The sequence below is a fragment of the Podarcis melisellensis genome, assembly GCF_964234715.1.
Source record: "Podarcis melisellensis genome assembly, chromosome: 2".
Taxonomy (NCBI): Eukaryota; Metazoa; Chordata; class Lepidosauria; order Squamata; family Lacertidae; genus Podarcis; species Podarcis melisellensis.
In genome coordinates this window covers 86,917,401-86,937,931 of record NC_138529.1, presented here as the reverse complement: position 1 = coordinate 86,937,931, position 20,531 = coordinate 86,917,401, and the positions used below count along the sequence as shown (strand labels likewise).

Here is a 20,531-nt window from a genome sequence, read left to right as displayed (position 1 = left end):
CACCGCAACCCCAGAGTCGGCCACAACTGGACCTAATGGTCAGGGGTCCCTTTACCTTTAGCATGTATATACCTTTGGAATCTTTTATTGTGAAAAGTTCCAGGAAATACACCTTGAAGTCTTCAGGCTTTTCTTACCTGGGACCTCTCTTTAGGCCAAACACACATTTGTGGGCATATTTCTTAATATTATACCATATGTTTGCATGGTCTTATTGTTCATCCATGACAGATGGCCATCCAACCTCTGCTTAAAAACCTCCAATGAAGGAGAGTCCACCACCTTCCAAGGGAGTCCATTCTACAGTTGAACTGCTTTTACTGTCAAGCTGGGGCCCAACCGAAAATTTGGATACAGGACCATTGAATGTGTGGACTAGGTGACATGGTTTACATGAGAAAAGAAACAAGGATATCTGTGGGAGGCAAGGCTCTTCAGCTGAGATACCATGTTATCGAAAATCAAGTATTTTTTATAACCTTAATGTAATTAATCTGCTTTAAACACTTATTGCCTTCAGGGGTTCAAAAGTGTAGATAATAGAGATCTGCTTCACAGCAAGCCTGCTAACAACATTTTTTTTCATTTATTAGTCATAGTTCATCATATGAACTCTGAATACAAGTTAAGACATCTAGCATAATAAAAAAATATACACTTGGTTAAGTACTTCTGCTTCTGTCACATGTTCTGGAAACAAAAGCAACAGTTTGTATATTTCCTTAGCCAATAAGATATGTCAGTAGTTTCTACAGCATGTTGCACACACACACACACACACACACACACGACAAAAGCAATATTTAAACTGAACCTTAATTTCCCACAAGATAAAGTGGGATTTATAGAGCGCCAAGTTCACCTCTGAATGGCAAATACATCTATGTCAATTTACAAAACATGCCTGTTTTGCACAATTACACATTCATTATGATCGCTTGTGGATTAATTTTTGCTTATCTTTTACAAACAAAAATTAGCTTACAATATAAAAAGGTAGTAATTAGGATGAATAACTTTCAAGTAAAACATTGGCAGATTTACTATTTCTAGCTATACAGCTAGAGTTGACAGCTATGAAACTACATTAGAGAAAGAAAAGACTTCTAACATAGGAGAATTTCATTTCTGGTTCAGGGAACCCTGTCAATGGTTCAGCTGGTTTTCTTCACTCAAGTCCTCACCAGTTTACCTACAAACAGGAAGCTTGCCTCATTCTCAAGTACACAGTTATATTGATTTATTCAGAATGTGAAATGCTTACTTACCGTCTACATTTGCTAATCGGCTTGCAACCCAGGCTAGACCTCTTACACCTAGAGTCTCGATGCTTAAACCCTGGTATCACTTAGGTTGAAAGGGAACTTAAGAAAACAGGACTCTTGCTACAACAGAATAGTCTACCCCACTATACTACAGATCATGTAAACCCATAGCAATGGAGGCAAGGTTAATGGCAGGACCTCTGATGAGCTTCACATGAACTTATTTAAATAAGCTAATAACTGAGAGATATTTTTTTTAATTCCAACTGCTCCCCAGCACCTGAAGTCTTTAATGATACCAAACATTGGTTCAGTGCTGTTTAATTGTGGTGTGTGGTTTGCCACCCTCATAGCAGTAGAGATGTCTACTAATCAGAAGGATCTCTGTTTGACCACAGAACCACTCAAACAAAGTCTGTTTCAGCACGTATACTAGCAAAAGCTAGAGAACACACTGGCTAACACATATACTTTAATCCATATTTAATTTATTCCAGTTTGGTAACCTAACATTCCTAGCCCAGTCTGCATGCATATCAGGGTTTATTGCAGACACTAGACTTTGTCCAATGGATATACGCATTAGTACTGTTCCTGCTAGAGAACTGAAACAAAGGAGATATTTTAGTGTGATGGATTGTAGGACTGGGAGTTCTTGCCCCCCAATTCTATCTACTTTCTTTGCTCCATTTAAAATGGCTTATAATTGTCCCCACATTTGGGGAATGCACTCCTAGCATTCCACCTCCCCCTTGTATAGTATCCAAAATATGCATTTAAGAAGTTCAAATATGCATTAGCTCAAATTACAATGCATATAAAGTTGGCCAAACTAGATATTTAGTGAAAAGCAGCCTTGAGAAGTTGCAACTGGAACAATAGCATGGGAAAGAGATGGATCCTTTTGTCCTCATCAGATATTTTAATGCTCAAAATAGCCCCCACCCAAACTTCTTTTCCCCTTTAAGGATACAAAACACACTTTACCAATCAATACACTGAATAAATCAAGCTTGCTCTACATATCCTGTTTGGCTATAGTTTAGCCTGCAGAGGGCACTCTAGATGAAGGTAAAACATTGCATTTGTGAAATCTGTATTCATAGATGGATTGTGAATTTTTAGCTCAATCTCTTATCTTAGATTGCCACAAACATAAATGTTAATGCATACTTAGTTATATTATGAATATTTACATGATTAGAAATGTGTGGATCAAATAGATTTTACATGAATTAATTTATAGGTAATTTTAAACATATGTTCATACTTAAAGATGTTCATACTTGCAGTATTAACGAAAATTATGTTTCTAGTTGTGAAAACAGTTTTTGCTCTGGAATAAAAAGGGGGGAGGGAAGTGACATGATGCTAGAAAAAGCAAAAATCCATTTAAAGAAAGACCGTAGTGTACACAGCACTTGTTATTTATTTGAAGGATGTACACCACATTTCTCCACTTCAAAAATGCAAGCACTCAGATGCTTATGAAACATCAAATAAAAAAAATCTATAAAATACAAAAAGTAGCACTTAAAAACACTGCCATTCTTTATATGCAATATACAATGGGGGGGGGGATGCATGTCATTTCAGAACACTGTATGACCCACTCTACTAACAGCAAATATATAAATCCCTCTCCACTAACACCAAATGTAACCTAAATCTTTACATGTGTAGCATTTACGAGCTAAAGCTATAATTCAGCAAGAGAAATATGTCTATTCAGATTCCAGTTCACCCAGGGGCTTAGCTCAATCTTCATGTTGCACTGTGATTTTTGGGTGAAGTGCAGTATACAAACAGAGTAAATAATAAATAATTATAATTATAAAGCCAGGCCCTAAACAAATCCTACTGCTTGTTGCTAACCACCTCATCTGGAGAGAATTGTAGATACTTGCAGCTGTAGAAATGAATGAATTCGGTGTTGTTAGGATAAGCAACTATACTACTGATTTCAGGGTCAGCCCTAACATTACGTGGGATGAGGCAGCTACCTCAGGCTGTGTATGCTGGAGGGCAGGAAGCAACAGTGAGGTGCTGGAGGATGGAGCTGTGGCCTGCCTTGAGCCCCTAAGCTAGCCGCCTGTCCTCAAGTGCAGTGATGGATGCTGTATGTGAGATCCAACTGCCGGTTTGGGTGGTTTTTATACATGAAGCAGGGCATTCGCAACAAGCAGCAAAACAATTTGACAGATATGAATATAAGAGATGAAGTATGTGCCCTACATAAATTGGGTTGATGGCAAAATCAACTTGTTAAAAAGGCAGGGTGTGTGGCCAGTATATTGTAGGGACCACTAGGGGAAAAGAGGCGCAACATGCCTGTGTATTGGGTGCTTTCTTCACAGGTCCAGAAATTTAGACAAGTGCAGTACAGTACTTTGTTTCTACACAACCAATATTGCATCAACACTACCTGGCCCTTAAGATTCCTCACAATGGAGGCTGTAAGCATTAAGAACAGGCCTTGCTCCCACAACATTGGAGTCCCACTGGATCAGACAAAGGCCCACCATTCTGGTTAACCTAGTGGCCAACCAGGTGCCTCTAGAAACCACAACAATGCACCTAAGCACAATACTTAGGAGAGGAAGTTATAGCCACTTATATGGGTGGCAATGCAACCAATATACTCAAGAACATCACTGAACCAGCTGAACTGCTTCTTGGCAGAACAGGACAAAAGAACAGGTTGTGCCACTTCCAACAGACTTGCCAACTGTAACCTGCTCACTTTATTCCACAGAACCTAGTGGGAGCCACTAAGAATCAAATGTATTCCTGTCTGCCAAGTTTTATTTATTATTTATTATTCTTTATTTACTGCATTTATATCCCACTTTTTCCTCCAAGAAGCTCAAAGTGGTATACTTGATCCCCGCCCCCTATCAATCCCCATAAGAACCCTTGTGACTGAGAGGTGGTGACTGGCATCACTTTATGATCATGCTAGAAAGCAAATGTCAGCAAATCAGTGGGGTCTTATGAATAAATAAGAGTGTTGGGCTTTGACAAGGGAGACTTGGGTTAAAATCCCACAGGACCACAAAATTCACTGGTCTTGAGCAAGTCACTAATAATCAGACTAATCTGCTTTGGAGATGTTTGTTGTATTACAGTTACCTTCTCCCAATTTAATCTCTTACTACCCATCTTTAATTTGCAACGATTATGCATTGTATTTTAACTACCTAGCACTCATTCCACAGCAAATGAAAGGAACTTTAAATGCTCTCTATTTTCACTGTTTAAGCCCCAACAAAGCAGCTCTGTTCTGGGAACAAGAGCACAGAGAACAAATACAGTATGTCATTCTCTTATTTTCATTCCTATGGATTTCTTATTTGAAACTACTCCCCCCCCCCATTTTTTTGCATCTCCTGATACAACTGGTAGCTGTCTTTAAAGCTGCACAATGCCACAAGTCACTGAACTTTTATAACCCCTGAGCAAACAAACTGTGATTCAGCCATGCTGACAAAAAAACAATCAAATAAACCAAAACTTTCTGCAAACTCAAACAACAAGGAAAGAGTAACCATAGGACAAAGGAAATAAATTCTCTCTGGAGTCACGGAGGTGGGAAGACATTCAAATGGCTGTGTTAAGGAATATTAACAGATCTAACGTAAGCTGATTAGGAAACCAACTTAAGAGCAGTGAGGACCAAACATTCCAATTTCATAATCAAAGTACCTCATTCCATATTTGCCTGTTAATACTACCAATAAATGCACAATCTAGATAGACAGAAGAGAGGCAAACTCTGTTTTAACTAAAATATAAATGCTACTCAATGACAAACCTATGTTTCACCCTTCTGAAATTCTAACATGTTCATGCAGATTGAATTTCAGTTTGTTGCTAAAGCAAAGACTGACCTCAAATCCCTAAGGGGGGGAAATCACTTTGCATAACTACAAACAGCTCTAATGAGGATGAAAAGGGACAAGAACCTTTTGTATTATGATTTATTTCATAGAAAAGGGCAGCTTTATGATGCCCAATTATTCTTCCATCATAAAAGCAAGCAAAAAAATGTGCACAAATACACCATTTATTACTGGCACTATTTATATGACACAAATGGAACAAAAACCACCACCATAAACCATTTCAAGTCCATCTCATTACAGTTCCAAAACAGACCAAGCAGGCATGCACAACAGAAAAGGTATGGCTAAAGTCATTCATCCAAGCCTCCCACTTTTGAATCCTTCTACATGATGAATATGGTTTATGCCTGCTATATATTTCTGACATATTTCATGCTCTCGATCAGCCTGGATAACCAGGACTTGTAAGTCTACGACAGAATGAACAAAAATAGCAGACAGCAGCTATTTCAGAAATGAATGGAGCATCTTTTGAAGGAATGCTTCATTGCATGTATTCAATTCCTATCTGCATGTTGAGCTTTCTCTCACTAGAACGTTAGCAAAAGCACCACTAAAGAAGGGAGGGTAACAAAACATACTGTATCAGAAGAGGATGTTGAGGTTTCCATGCTGGCTCTGAAACAAGCAAAAGAACGTGCAGTAAAGCCGAAGGCTTCTCCCTAGCTTGAACATGCTGTCCTAGAGAGTAAGGTTAAGCAGAATGTTGCTCTAGCCTTGTTAGACTGAATTCTGTCCTGCCAATGCAGTATGAATAGAATATGAAGCAGGGGCACCCTAGGCATGTTGGCAGAGCTCTGAGTGGATGTTCCAGAAAGAGAGGGCGACTCCTAACAAGCAAACTGCTCTGTGTGTCACATGAACAGTCTTCAGCTGTGTCACGAATCCCACTAAAAATATTCCCAGCCTCTGACAGAGAAAAACAAAGCTGGAGTTCCTTTTTTTTTGTTACAGTACTGCAAGCAAGGATGCTTTCTTCCTTATAGATATAGGAAGAACAACACCATGTTTGTTTTTTACCCAGAGGGAAGGCAAAAAAGCTACACCACAGACTAATTACATTTTAACTTTAATAGTGGTGACTCCCCCCATCGCATATGAACATACCTGCCTCCATCAACACCCACACTTGGAGTTCTGGGTTTCTGTGTCTCCATCTTCTAAAGGATGGTAAGTGGTAATTTGGGGCAGTGGCATCAAAACTGTGCAACTCTCTCCATAGGGAAACTTACTTTACTTGTCCTTTGATGGCCTCATGATAGCAGGCTACCTTATCTTCTTTTTAAGAGAGACTTTGAACTTGCCTGAGTGATCTTTCATGATAATTTGACCGCTGCATTTATTATCAACCCTCCACATTGCTGCTACTAACTGCCCCTCAATACACACTGGCTGTGTTAGCACATCATGTTAAACCAGGGGTCACAGCCCCTTTTGGCTCATAGGCACATCTGCAACTGGATAAACTGTCATCGGCACCCCCGCCACCCTGCAACTAATCGCATACTGAAACCTGGTCTATTGGCTAAAACAGACTGCTTCTTTCAAGCCTAATTTCATGGGTGGGAGGGGTGTGGTGGGGAAGTGGCTCTGTGGGCACAATGGAAGGCCTCTCTGTACACACATGCAGGTACCATGCTGGTAACCCCTGCAGTAAACCATAGTTAACATTTGACTATGGTTTAGTGTGAAGGAGTAGTACATTGCTCAAAAGTGTCTGCTTTGGCCTTACCTGGGCCACAAGGAACAAACCAGAAAGTTTTGCTTCCTTGCAAACAAACCATGAGTGGTAGCCAAAGTTTTTTTTAGAGAAAACTACCTGGAGTTTAGATGACACAACATGCCAAGGTTTGCTGCTCCTGAGATGGCAATGGATTTTGTGATGTATTTACCAGCAAGCTGCACATTCACATTAACAATAATAATTCACAGGACTTCGGTTTATGAGAGCTTTTTTGCAAGGAATTTTTTTGCCTATGCAGCTAGTGACAATGAATGAAGCTTGTTAAATTCAACTACTTCAAGATCAGAGCAGCTTCCATCTCCTTCTAGAACAATATTTTTAACCAGTTTCTATTCTTGTTAGATCAGAAAACCATGGTGAGGATTGATGAACCTGTTCTCCACCCCATACCCAAATAAGAGTAATGCTTACTGCCAAGTCTTCAGGACCAAATTTAAAGGCACAAGTGTTTAGTTTACTTTTATCCCACTTTTTAAAAAAGCATTTAACACAGTTTACAAAGTTAAATATGCTGCAACAGAACAGGCACAGGAAAATAAATACCAACAATTCAGAATATAAAATTAGCGCCAACCAGATTCTTGGTACTGTTCTCTATATTCGTAGTATTCTCTCTTGAAGATATCTTGAAGGGAGAAGGAAGGGTTAATAAGGTAAAGAAGCTAAAAGCTGTGGTTAGGCAGAAACCGCAAATGCGTCAGCTCTGTAGGCCAGAAGTTGCTTCCTGTTTTCAGCTCTGCAGACTGGGAGCTGTTTCCTGTTTTCAGCTCTGCAGACTGGGAGCTGTTTCCTGTTTTGTGTTTCCTGTTTTAGAAATATTTTTAGAAATGCAAGACATACATGCAGGGCATGGGAAGGATTTCTTTCTGCCTTCTCTGTACCATTGTATCTTGTAGGGGTTGCTCTCAAATATTTCCTGCAGTAAATTCCTGTATTAATCCTGTTTTTGCAGTTGCAAACAATGGGTGTTTGCTAAACTCAGGCAGGTCAAGAGTCCAGCTTCCTGCCTTACCAGCTAGCCAGAATTGCAGCTGTTTGCAATTCTAACCAACCTACTAAAGAGGTCTCACTCTGTCTTTTATAACATGCATTTGTTTTCATATTTCAAAACTACAAACCATGTTTGGGCACCTTGGCAAAAAAGGTGGTTTCTAGGGGGATGCATACCCCTAAACATTTTGTGAATCTAATGGAAGAAACTAATTTTTAAAACTTTTTGGTTTCTTCCTTAGCACGGTGAATCATCACCATGTTTCCTGCCATACGCTTCCTGCCTTAAGGAATGCAAAGATAAGAAAGACGTGTATAAGCAGGAAGACACATAATAAGGAAGTGCTTAGCTAGCAGAAAGACACGTATGAGGAAGTGCTTAGCCAGCAGATAGATGTGCCATATAAGGGAATAAGTTGAACATTTGCCAGCTGATTGGGGAAAATTTGAGGAAGGAATGGGAGGGGGGGAAATGCTCAAAAGGTATAAGAAGGCTTGCTGAAATGTATTTCTACACAGCCAGTTTGCAGGAGCGATCCTGCTGGTTGTCACTGTGCGCAGTTTGCAATAAACTCTTTTCTCCAAAGAAGAAACTTTCCTGGTGCTTTTTGCTCTCTCTCTCTTCGGCACTGGGGACGCGGGCAAACGATTCCCTGGCAAGGACAAGGTTCAGCCTTCAGTTTGGTGCATTGGCCGGGAATCTTTGCCCCACCCCAGAGGGCCGGGGAGGGCCAGGCTCGACCTCGGTGAACAGCTCGGATCGGCGTTTTGCAGGCTCCAAGCGCGCACCCTGCCAATTCGTGGGGGGAACCAGCCACACCGCTCCGGAGTGGAGACACAGGTCGAGGGAGAAAAGAGAACTGGCCAGAAGGGGTCTGCAGCGAAAAAAGGTAAGCCCAAGGGAAAGGGCGAGGCCTGATCAGCCTCACCTGGCTGTGGCAGTACAGTGCCAGCCAGGAACAAGGGGATTGGTTGTGCAGTACAGTGCCAGCCACCAGGAATAAGGGGACTGGTTGTGCAGGAGAATGCCACCAGCATAAATTTGGAACAGAGGAAGGAGGGGAAATTATATTGATGTGATTTGTATGTTGTGTGTGTTGCATGTCAGATACTCCGGTGATTGAATTGTCGAGTGTGGGCCGGGGTATTAGTGCCCCTTGGTCGAGCGATTGCAGGGTTGTGCGTTTTCTGCCAGGGCGACCTCGTGCAGGCCACAATCTGTATTATTTGGTGTGTGAAAGAATTTATAACCCAGTTAGGAGAGGAGTATCTGAAGGGAAAAAAAAAAAATGGGGTCTGGGGCAAGCCAATGTAGTCCCCTGGAATGCTTTTTAAACAATTGGAAAGCCGCCACAAAAAATGATGACTGGGGAATTAAATTAAGAAGACAGAGAATGAAGACATTGTGTGAAGTTGATTGGCCCTTACAAGGAGTTACTTGGCCTTCAGAAGGAAGCTTTGATTTGCAGCTAATCAGTCCATTATATCAGAACATCTTGAATGTCCACCCAGACCAGATCCCTTATATTTCTACTTGGAAAACCAATGTAGAGAAGAACCCACCATGGTTGAAAGCCTGCCGAGGCAACGCCCCACAGAGTGCAGTTTGTACAGTTCGACCGGCAGGGAAGTCAGAAAGGCCCCCAGTGATACCAGACCAAGAAGAAGAGGAGGGAGGAATTATTAGACCACCTCCACCCTATGCTCCACCAACTGCCCCTCAGGCAAATCCACCGGACCCAGGTCCCCAGGCACTGGGAGGAGCTAGCCCCCAGCCTGAACCCTCCGAGGCTGATGAATCAGATGAAGAAGATGATGAGGAATTTTTAAAGGGATTACTTGAACTAGCAAAGAAAGGAAAAGGGTGGACTCAGTATCAGTCGATAAGATTGCAACGGTATGTACAACCTTATGCAGAAAAAGTAGATGTTGGTCCTCACTTGTTGGCCGCAGCAGAATGCCTCCCAACACAAGGGAAGAAATGGCAGAAGGAATGGATAGAAGCAGCAACCAGGGCGGCCCTCCATAAGTCCCATGAGGTGCAGAAAAAGGGTGGGGCTGGAATGATGCCTTTACGTAGAGTATATGATCCTCCGGCCCCCGCGGGACCTAACGGAGTGGTGCCCAATAGAACTTATACAGTTCAACATGTCCCCTTCTCTAGTGCAGATGTTTGTAATTGGAGGAACCAAAACCCTTCATTTGAGGAAAACCCAGCAAAAATAATTAAGCTGTTTGAGGGAATTTTCAAAACCTACAATCCCACCTATGATGATGTACAGTATTTGATGGATGCCCTGCTAACTACAGAGGAGGTTAGGCGAATTCATACTGAGGCTAGAACTCATCTGAGACAGCAACAAGTACAGGAGCCCAACATTGCCATTTTATACCCAGCAGAAACCCCAGATTGGGATTACCAAACTACCAATGGTCAGAACTCCCTCATTACCTATCGCCAGAATGTCTTAAATGGCATGAGAAGGGCAGCCAGGAAGCCTACTAATTTTGCCAAGATCAGAGAGATAATGCAAGGGAGTGAGGAGCCCCCAGGCGCCTATCTGGAAAGACTAAAGGAAGCTTACCGCCAGTATACCCCTGTAGACCCAGATGAGGTTGCCAATGCCCCGATCATAAAAACTGCCTTTGTAGCTCAGGCAGCACCCGATGTCCGCCGAAAAATCCAGAAGCACGAGGCTTTCATGGGCCACACCCTTGAGTGGATGTTAGAATTGGCTCAAACCACTTATAATCAGAGGGAGGAAGAGGCACAAAAGAAGAAGGAAAAATATCAAGCAAAAAAGTTGATGGCGTTACAGGTTACCACACCCACCCCTCATGAAAAAGGAAGCGCCCGGGGAGGAGGGAGAGGCCGTTTGGGGAGGAACCAGTGCGCCATCTGCCGGCAGGAAGGGCACTGGAAAAGAGAATGCCCACAGGCTCATTCAGGTGGAAGAGGACGAGGAGAACGAATCCCAGGGCCAACCCCCGTGGGACCTGGACAGGAACTGAGACCCTGGACATCGGCGAATGTCGGCAGGGGTAGAGGATGTGGACAGGGACCCCCCTGGCACCCCCCAGCCCAAAGGCAGTCCGGCGCAATGAGCCTGAGAGAGGAAGAGGAAGAATATTAGGACAGACCGGGCCCAGCTGATTTAGGTTCCCGTGAGCCCATGGTCAAAATACAAACAGGGAACCGAACCATCCCCTTCATGGTGGACACCGGAGCCACACACTCTGTTTTGCCAGTACCAGTATCCAAGCCCACCAAGCAAACAATTAATATAGTAGGAGCTACAGGCAAATCACAAAGAGCCCCATTCCTGCAATCTGTTGCCTGTCGCTTGGGCGGCCAAGTGGTCCAACACAAGTTTTTGTATATACCGGAGTGCCCCATCCCATTATTGGGCCGAGACCTGCTATCAAAATTGCAAGCCCAGATTTCTTTCCAACCAACAGGAGAAGTAACAATGACCACAGGGCCAGCAGGGGAATTCTCCTTAGAGGTACCTTTAAGGGAACACTGGCGCTTAATGATGGTAAAAGAAGAGGAGGGGATTATTTCAGAGGACCTCTTGCAAGAAGTTAACCCTGATGTGTGGGCAGAAGGCAACCCGCCCGGAATGGCAAAGAACATCCCACCTATAATAGTCAAGCCCAAACCATTCGCCAACCCTGTGGCTGTAAACCAATATCCTATCCCCCGAAGAGCTGCAGAGGGAGTATGGGTACATTTGGAACGGTTACTTCGCCATGGCATCCTGAGACAGTGTCAATCTCAGTGGAATACCCCACTCTTGCCGGTAAAGAAGGAAGATGGCACGTACCGTCCGGTCCAAGACCTTCGATTGGTCAACCAGGCCGTGGAAACCCTCCACCCCAATGTGCCCAACCCTTACACGCTGCTTAGTCTAATACCTCCTACTGCATGTTGTTTCACAGTATTGGACTTGAAGGATGCATTCTTCTGCTGCCGCCTGGCAGAGGAAAGCCAGCCCCTGTTCGCATTTCAATGGACAGATCCAGGAACAGGCACCAAGGTGCAATATACGTGGACGAGGCTTCCACAAGGGTTCAAGAATTCTCCAACCCTTTTTGGGGTAGCATTGGCATCGGACCTGTCTAGCTTCCCCACCAGCCCACGCAAAGTCTTGTTGCAGTACGTGGATGATCTTCTCTTGGCTTGTTCAGACAAAGACACGTGTATGGAAGCCACCAAGGATTTGCTGAACCATCTGGGTAGAGCTGGATACCGAGTATCTAAGAAAAAAGCCCAAATATGCCAACCCACTGTGAAATATCTTGGATTTGATATATCCTATCAGCGACGGACCCTAAGGGAAGAAAGGAAGCAAGCCATTATCCAGATTCCAGAACCAAAGAATCGCAGAGAACTTCGCGGCTTTCTGGGATCGGCAGGATTCTGCAGAATATGGATACCAGATTACAGCACAATTGCCAAGCCTCTGCATGAATCAACCAGAGGGACGGAAAAGGACCCCTTTGTGTGGGGAGAAGAGCAACAACATGCCTTCCAGGATTTGAAAAAGGCATTGCAGCAAGCACCAGCGCTGGGTATCCCAAATCCAGAAAAGCCTTTCTCCCTGTTTGTGGATGAAGACCAGGGAACAGCAAAGGGAGTGTTATGCCAGAAACTGGGAAGCTGGCAACAGCCTGTGGCATACCTATCTGAGCGCCTGACACCTACAGAACAAGGTTTACCGCCATGCATGAGAGCAGTTGTGGCAGTAGCTACCCTACTGAACAAGGCAGACAAATTTACTTTTGGCCAAGACACTGTTTGTGTGACCCCGCATGCAGTCCCAGCTCTACTCGACATGAAGGGTACCTATTTCTTCTCCCAAGCAAGGATGAGAAAGTGTCAGATGCTGTTGTTGCACCCGCGTTTGAAGTTCCAGGTTACCACTGCCCTCAACCCAGCTACCCTGTTGCCGGTAGGAGAAGGTGAGGAGCAGACGCACGATTGCATCGAAGTAATGGACGAGGTATATTCCAGCAGACCTGATCTCAAAGATGAGGCAAACCCCCATTGGCCTTCATGGTTTGTAGATGGAAGTAGTTTTGTTGAGGCTGGGCAACGGAAGGCGGGCTATGCAGTGGTGGCCCTGGAGGACCAGGTGATCGAAGCAAAGTCACTCCCGCCTGGAACATCGGCCCAGCTGGCAGAATTAACTGCGCTGACCAGAGCCCTGAGCCTGGCAAAGGGACAGAAAATAAACATTTACACAGATTCTAAGTATGCATTCCTGACTTTACATGCCCATGGAGCCTTATGGAAAGAAAGAGGTTTGCTTACCTCCAGAGGAAACCAGGTGGCCTACCCACAAGCTCTATTGAACCTTCTGGATGCTGTATGGGAGCCCGAGGCAGTGGCAGTTATCCATTGCTATGGCCACAAGACTGGACCAGGGGAAGTGGCCAGAGGAAATCGATTGGCAGACAGAGTGGCCAAGGAAACAGCCCGGGAACTGGCCCCCACCTTGGTTATCGGAGCACTGGTCCCAGAAGAGATTTTAAGCACCACTGATAAACCAGCTTACGCAAAGCAGGAAAAGGATACTGCAGACGCCCAGGAACTGACCTTGTCCAAGGAAGGATGGTACCTTACCCCTGATGACAGGATATGGATTCCAGAGTCTCTTTCTCGGCAGATAATTCAGAGGTACCATGATTCAACCCACATAGGACCAGATGCTACAACCAAGCAGCTGGGGAAGTGTTTCTATATATCCCACCTCTACCAACTGGCAGCCCAGATCTCCAGGAAATGCCTGCTATGCCAAAAGAATAATCCCAGAGCCGGACCACTGGCTCTCCCAGGGATTCAGCACAGTGGAACTGCACCTATGGAAGATCTTGTCATGGACTTTACTGAATTACCCCGTTGTGGACTGTACCGTTACCTGCTGGTGGCAGTGTGCACCTACACCGGGTGGGTCGAAGCATGGCCCACCAAGACTGAAAAGGCACTTGAAGTAACCAGGTGCCTGCTTAGGGAAATCATCCCTCGCTATGGATTGCCAAGGTCCATAGGATCTGATAATGGACCAGCATTTGTTCATGCAGTCCTACAGGGACTGGCAAAAGCGCTCCAGATCAACTGGAAGCTGCATACTGCTTATAGACCCCAGAGTTCTGGAAAGGTAGAGAGAATGAATAGAACTCTAAAGAATCAGCTGTCCAAGCTGACGCAGGAGACCGGGTCTAATTGGGTGGCCATGTTGCCCTTAGCATTGCTCAGGGTCCGCAGTCTCCCTTCAAAGCGGACCCACTTGTCACCCTTTGAGGTTTTGTTTGGGAGACCAGTCCCATATGTTAGAATGTTAACTCCATATGCTAGCCAGGATATGCAATTGAATAACTATGTGCAGTCACTCTCCCAAGTTCTCTCCTGTTTCCACAGGTGGACCCAGGCTCGCACCCCATGTGTGTTAACTGAACCGTTCCATCAGTTCGAGCCAGGTGATGAAGTGTGGGTGAAAGACTGGCAGCGAGCCCCCCTACAGCCTTGCTGGAAGGGACCATACACTGTGCTACTTTCTACACCTACTGCTGTGAAGGTTGCTGGCATCACCCCGTGGGTCCACCATACTCGAGTAAAGAAAGCCATTTCAGACTGGACAGTTACACCAGATCCAGAGAACTCCCTTCGGCTGACTATCTCCAGACGCCTGGTAGACGACCGCTCTGCTGATATCACACCGGAAGCTGATATCTCTACGCACAGCTGAAGAATTGGATGGGAGGGGCGCCCGCGGGCAGCATCCCCAACGTAGAAACTTGCTCTCCAGCAAATTTAGAGGCACCAGTAGGTCTTTTGGTATTAGGACCAGAACCCCTTGATATAGTCACCCCATGTGTCAGGCTGTTGCAGGGGTGGATATATTCCTGTGGGTGCATGTTAATATATGAAGAGGGAGAGGTCCCTTTTGGATATAATATTTTGGAAAGACAGCACGAGGGCCCAGCCCATCAACAAGGGATTATAGGGAAATTGCTCCATATAGTGGGTGCTTCAGCAGAAAAGTGGAAAGTCACCCCTGAGGCCCGGAGAATAATTGAATACGAATATCAGTGGGCCCTTCAGCGATAAGAAGAAAAGCTAGAAATGACCCCCGAATATTGGTGGGTGGGAGTTATCTCAACCGCCCTTGCCATATGGATGTGCCTTTTCTTTTGCTGGCATGAACGTCATAGGTTCTGCGGGAGGCAACAGCCAAATCCTTCTACCCCCTTGATGATCCTCCTAGTATTCCTCGTTCTCATAGTTGTAGGAGACAAGGAAGGTGCTGCACCTGGTGAACATGGGCAGATGGGGACTAGATTATTGAATAAAACATCACGAGGAGAAAATTATCATAAGATGTGGAAAGACAATATTTATATCAAGGATATGTTTAAGTTCACCACAATGTTAAATCTCTCCAATTGTTGGCTGTGTATGCATATACCACCTTATGCTCAACGGCCAGGTTTGATGCTACATGGAATTCCCATTGATGATATCTATAATGTAAAAAATAGAAAAAGCCCTGAAGAAGCTCAGTGGCCACCCGTAAAATTGGCCCTGTCCGAGCCAGCTTTTATTTGTTTAAAATTCTCTGAAGGGTCAACCCCACGAGGGATTTATCCTGATTGCTTATATGTATTGAATTTTGTATTTAATAGGACCTGCTCTGCCTTTGTTAATTATGGAAATACCTCACGGTGTTATCAATCCGATACTAGCGCCAAGTTAATGACTGATATGCACCACCTCCACAAAAGCTCTAGATCCAATTCTTCTGTTCAGCCCCTATTAAATTTCACCCAGGAGTTATGGCACGTAAGCCTTCTGTTTTCACAAGCTTTCAAATGGTCGGAGCAACAACGAAACACCAGTCACCTTCTTCCGGAAGAACTCTGGCTAATTTGTGGCGATGCAGCATTCAAATCTATTCCCCGAGATCTTACTGGAGTTTGTACCCTAGGAGTGGTGGTTCCCCTTTTATATAAGATAGGAGAGTTACCAACATCTCTCAGACTGCGTAACCGCAGGGCAGTGAATACCCCTATTAACCACTATGTTGGGACCCAGGTATCGCGGGGCCTACTACCTTCCTTAGGGGCAGCCATGAATTATAGAGATCTTCATTTGCTCGCCAATTGGACAGAAGGGCTATTTAATGATACCATTAAGGCACTAAAGGACCTCAATCAAGAGGTGTCTGCTATGCGGGAGGTCGTTTTGCAAAATCGTTATGCTTTAGATGTAATGTTGGCTTCAAAGGGAGGAGTTTGTGCGTTAGTTCATTCTCATTGTTGCGTGTTTATCCCAGATAATAATGTCAGCATTTCGGCCACAATCGACCACATGGAAACAATGATAGCTGAAAACCCGCTAAAAAATACAGAAGGTGATCCATGGAATTGGTTATATTCTTGGCTCCCCGATGGTGGTTGGATCAGGCATATTATGGTATTGATAGCAGGGCCGCTTATAATCCTTTTGCTTTTCTGCTTCTGTATTCCCTGCTTGATGCAATGTATGCAACATATGATGGAAAAGATGATATCCCGCACGATGGGACCTCGTGTAATTGCTTTTATGAGAGAATATAGACCCTTACCCCAGAACGAATCTAAGTAATAGATTGTTCATAAAAAAGAGGAGGGAGTGAAGGGAGAAGGAAGGGTTAATAAGGTAAAGAAGCTAAAAGCTGTGGTTAGGCAGAAACCGCAAATGCGTCAGCTCTGTAGGCCAGAAGTTGCTTCCTGTTTTCAGCTCTGCAGACTGGGAGCTGTTTCCTGTTTTCAGCTCTGCAGACTGGGAGCTGTTTCCTGTTTTGTGTTTCCTGTTTTAGAAATATTTTTAGAAATGCAAGACATACATGCAGGGCATGGGAAGGATTTCTTTCTGCTTTCTCTGTACCATTGTATCTTGTAGGGGTTGCTCTCAAATATTTCCTGCAGTAAATTCCTGTATTAATCCTGTTTTTGCAGTTGCAAACAATGGGTGTTTGCTAAACTCAGGCAGGTCAAGAGTCCAGCTTCCTGCCTTACCAGCTAGCCAGAATTGCAGCTGTTTGCAATTCTAACCAACCTACTAAAGAGGTCTCACTCTGTCTTTTATAACATGCATTTGTTTTCATATTTCAAAACTACAAACCATGTTTGGGCACCTTGGCAAAAAAGGTGGTTTCTAGGGGGATGCATACCCCTAAACATTTTGTGAATCTAATGGAAGAAACTAATTTTTAAAACTTTTTGGTTTCTTCCTTAGCACGGTGAATCATCACCATGTTTCCTGCCATACGCTTCCTGCCTTAAGGAATGCAAAGATAAGAAAGACGTGTATAAGCAGGAAGACACATAATAAGGAAGTGCTTAGCTAGCAGAAAGACACGTATGAGGAAGTGCTTAGCCAGCAGATAGATGTGCCATATAAGGGAATAAGTTGAACATTTGCCAGCTGATTGGGGAAAATTTGAGGAAGGAATGGGAGGGGGGGAAATGCTCAAAAGGTATAAGAAGGCTTGCTGAAATGTATTTCTACACAGCCAGTTTGCAGGAGCGATCCTGCTGGTTGTCACTGTGCGCAGTTTGCAATAAACTCTTTTCTCCAAAGAAGAAACTTTCCTGGTGCTTTTTGCTCTCTCTCTCTTCGGCACTGGGGACGCGGGCAAACGATTCCCTGGCAAGGACAAGGTTCAGCCTTCAATCTAATTTAAATTTTGTCATGTGTTTTAGCACACATACCTATGTTTTCAACTCAACTGGTCATTCAATTTCATCATGATTTCACAGAATGACAAAGGACTCCTTTGGAGCCCATAAATCAGGACCACCTTATCAATGATCCAAAAAACAGTCACCAACAGGGTTTACCACACCTATCAGTCAATCACCAATTCCTACCACCCTTCTGAGTAATACCCCTCCCCACCCTCTCACTATATATAAGAGTCTGGTAACTTCTGTTTCAGTGTATCTGAAGAAGTGTGCATGCACACGAAAGCTCATACCAATAACAAACTTAGTTGGTCTCTAAGGTGCTACTGGAAGAATTTTTTTTATTTTGTTTCGACTATGGCAGACCAACATGGCTACCTAGCTGTAACTAAAAACATGGCTTTTTAAAAAGACCACTGAATTTAGAAGAGATGTTTTGAATTCAAGTATAGTAACACATATCATGCAAGCACTCATTCAGTTCAGCTGCTAAATTATGAACTCTAAATACTGAAACAATGTTAGAAACATCCACACTCGAACAAATCAGGAGAACACCTTAAAAACAGCCTTCTCAAGTTAAAGAAGGGTTTCTTCAGTTGTCTGAAGCAGAACTAATTCTACATCAGCAGATGGAGCTCTAGTCTAAGGGTGGGATTCAATGCTGCACTAAGGAGCTCATTCAGGCATTGCAAGCATTTCTGCTTGCCAGATGGAACAATCTCTCCCCTCCTCACACTGTGTGCTCTTCTGAGGTTTCTCCCAACCCTCCCAAACAGATTTCAGGAGGGGCAGGAAGACTCCTGTTAGAGGATTCATTGTGCTGGCTTCTCCTAGTGCAACAACTTAGTTGCATTCAACCCCCACTATTTACTGCCTCCACCTATGTAATTGTTCCTTTGCGTAATTGTTAAATCTCAGTGTAATTTATTGTCCCTTTTGTTAATGTAATGTGCACATATATGGCTCAATACCCAGTAACAATACTAATGGGAATAAAAGGCACACATCATTTCAGAATTTGCATAAGAGCCCTTACTGAAAGGCTCCCAAAAGAAATAAGATTATTATTAATCATGCAAGAAGCCTTTAAAATAGGTGTGGCTTAATAAAAATAAAAATAATCTTTTCAACAAGCAATAAGCAAGGTGTACAAGTTCTATACTGTAATAGACAAATACTTGTCAGGAACAATCAAAGTAAAACTTGCAGTTCCTTGATCACAGAGTTAAAGCACATACAAGTCTTCCATTAAAATCAATCAAATCTAAAAATGTTCAGCCAACTGTAATAAATCTAATGCACTTATGACAATGCAAACATAGAAACAAAGAACATAGAATTGTAGAAAAGACTCTGAGGATCATCTAGTCCAACCCCCTGCAATGCAGGAATATGCAGTCATCCCATACAGCAGGCATGTTCAAAGTTCATTTTGGGGGCCTAATCTGGCCCCCATGGCAGTATATGTCCTGGGGAAAAATTCTAAAAAAAGCTCAGCAACTTCAATCCTAAAAAAAAAGCTCAACAGCTTTGGTCGGTCCTTCCGCGTGTTCACTTCATCAAATAATCTGGCCCTCTTTGAAAAAGGTTTGGGCACCCCTGCAATACAGGGATCGAACCAGCAAACTTGGGCATTATCAGCATCACACTCTAACCAATTGAGCTATTCAGGCTCCTCATCACAGATTGAGTTTGATGGGGGAAAACCCTTAAAATTAGTTCAAATGACTAGCTAAATACCGGCCACACATTTTAAAAACAATTTATTGGAATTAATCCTGCAATAGGTTTATACACTGGTTTTATTTATGACAACTAGTTTGCCAGAACACACAATTTAAATTTGGTATGAACAGGTAGACAAATTCTAGCCATCTGTATTAACCAAATCCTTACTGGAGACTCTGTTTTTGCAGCAGTGTGACAAAATACACTTTAACACAACATAGCCTTCTATTTCTGGCTTTGCCTCCATGTTAAGGAAGTAGATATGAAATAATAAAGGAAAGTGTATTTCAACCAATAAGCTACCCTACACTGGATGCCTTCCAGGACAGATTGAGTTCACATCAAGCATGAACCCAGACACCTATTCCCTTCAAAATTAATCACTGCACCCCTCTTCACAATAATTTTATTTTGAGTCTTTTAAAGCTGATTGCTTATGAAGATCCTATCACAACTTTAACTAATACTCTGTATCTGACTATCACATCATTTTCACTACCAAAAGGTACTGAGGAAGCAGGAACCCTTTCTCAAAAAGCCTTGTCTACAAACTAAGGTATCAGATACAAGCCTCCTCAAGTTACTATACTATTAGTTTAAAAAATCCATCTGGTTAATTAGGGCTGTTAGACTGGAGGGATGGAACAGCTTGCAGCAGAGCTGCACAGAGCTACAGTAAAAGTTTTTGCACCAGATCACATACTAAATAATTTGTGGTGAATTATGAGCCATTTGTAAAGTCATCATTACTGCTCTTCGATAAAAAACATATATTCTATAGGGAACCTCCTTTCGGCTGTTCTAGAGAGTGAGTTGGAACAATGTATGTTAACAGATGCTTACTTATGGACAATAGTTTTTTTCCTGCTGGCACATACACTATTTTCTTGCTTTCAACAACAGTGTATAGCAGTTAGAGGGGAGGGACTAAACATCCCCATTCACCTGTGCTGTCCACAGCCTCTCATATAAATTAATCAGGCATTTATTTAACAGAACTAGTAAGAAATCTTGCATTGACAGTAAATGATGGCTGGAGTAGAACTAACATAATTATTCAAATATTAATTAAGAAACATAAGGAGAAACGTATGAAATATATATTAATAAAGATGAATAGTTCACGTAAGGCAGAATTTGAAAAACAAGATGTCATTTGAAACA

The 20,531-nt window shown here is 43.2% G+C and overlaps 1 protein-coding gene across 5 annotated transcripts in view; it reads right to left on the bottom strand.

Moving 5' to 3' along the window:
• Positions 1 to 20,531, bottom strand: part of TMCC1 (transmembrane and coiled-coil domain family 1) — a 118,509-nt gene that overhangs the window by 34,196 nt on the left and 63,782 nt on the right. Inside the window, exon 1 of one of the 5 annotated variants that reach the window (XM_081902190.1) lies at positions 5,752 to 5,934. The exons of the other annotated variants lie outside the window; for them this stretch is intronic. Coding sequence (XP_081758316.1) covers positions 5,752 to 5,781 — 30 coding nt within the window. The 5' untranslated portion in view covers positions 5,782 to 5,934. Of the gene's footprint in view, positions 1 to 5,751; positions 5,935 to 20,531 lie in introns of those variants that run through there. 5 annotated transcript variants of the gene reach the window in all.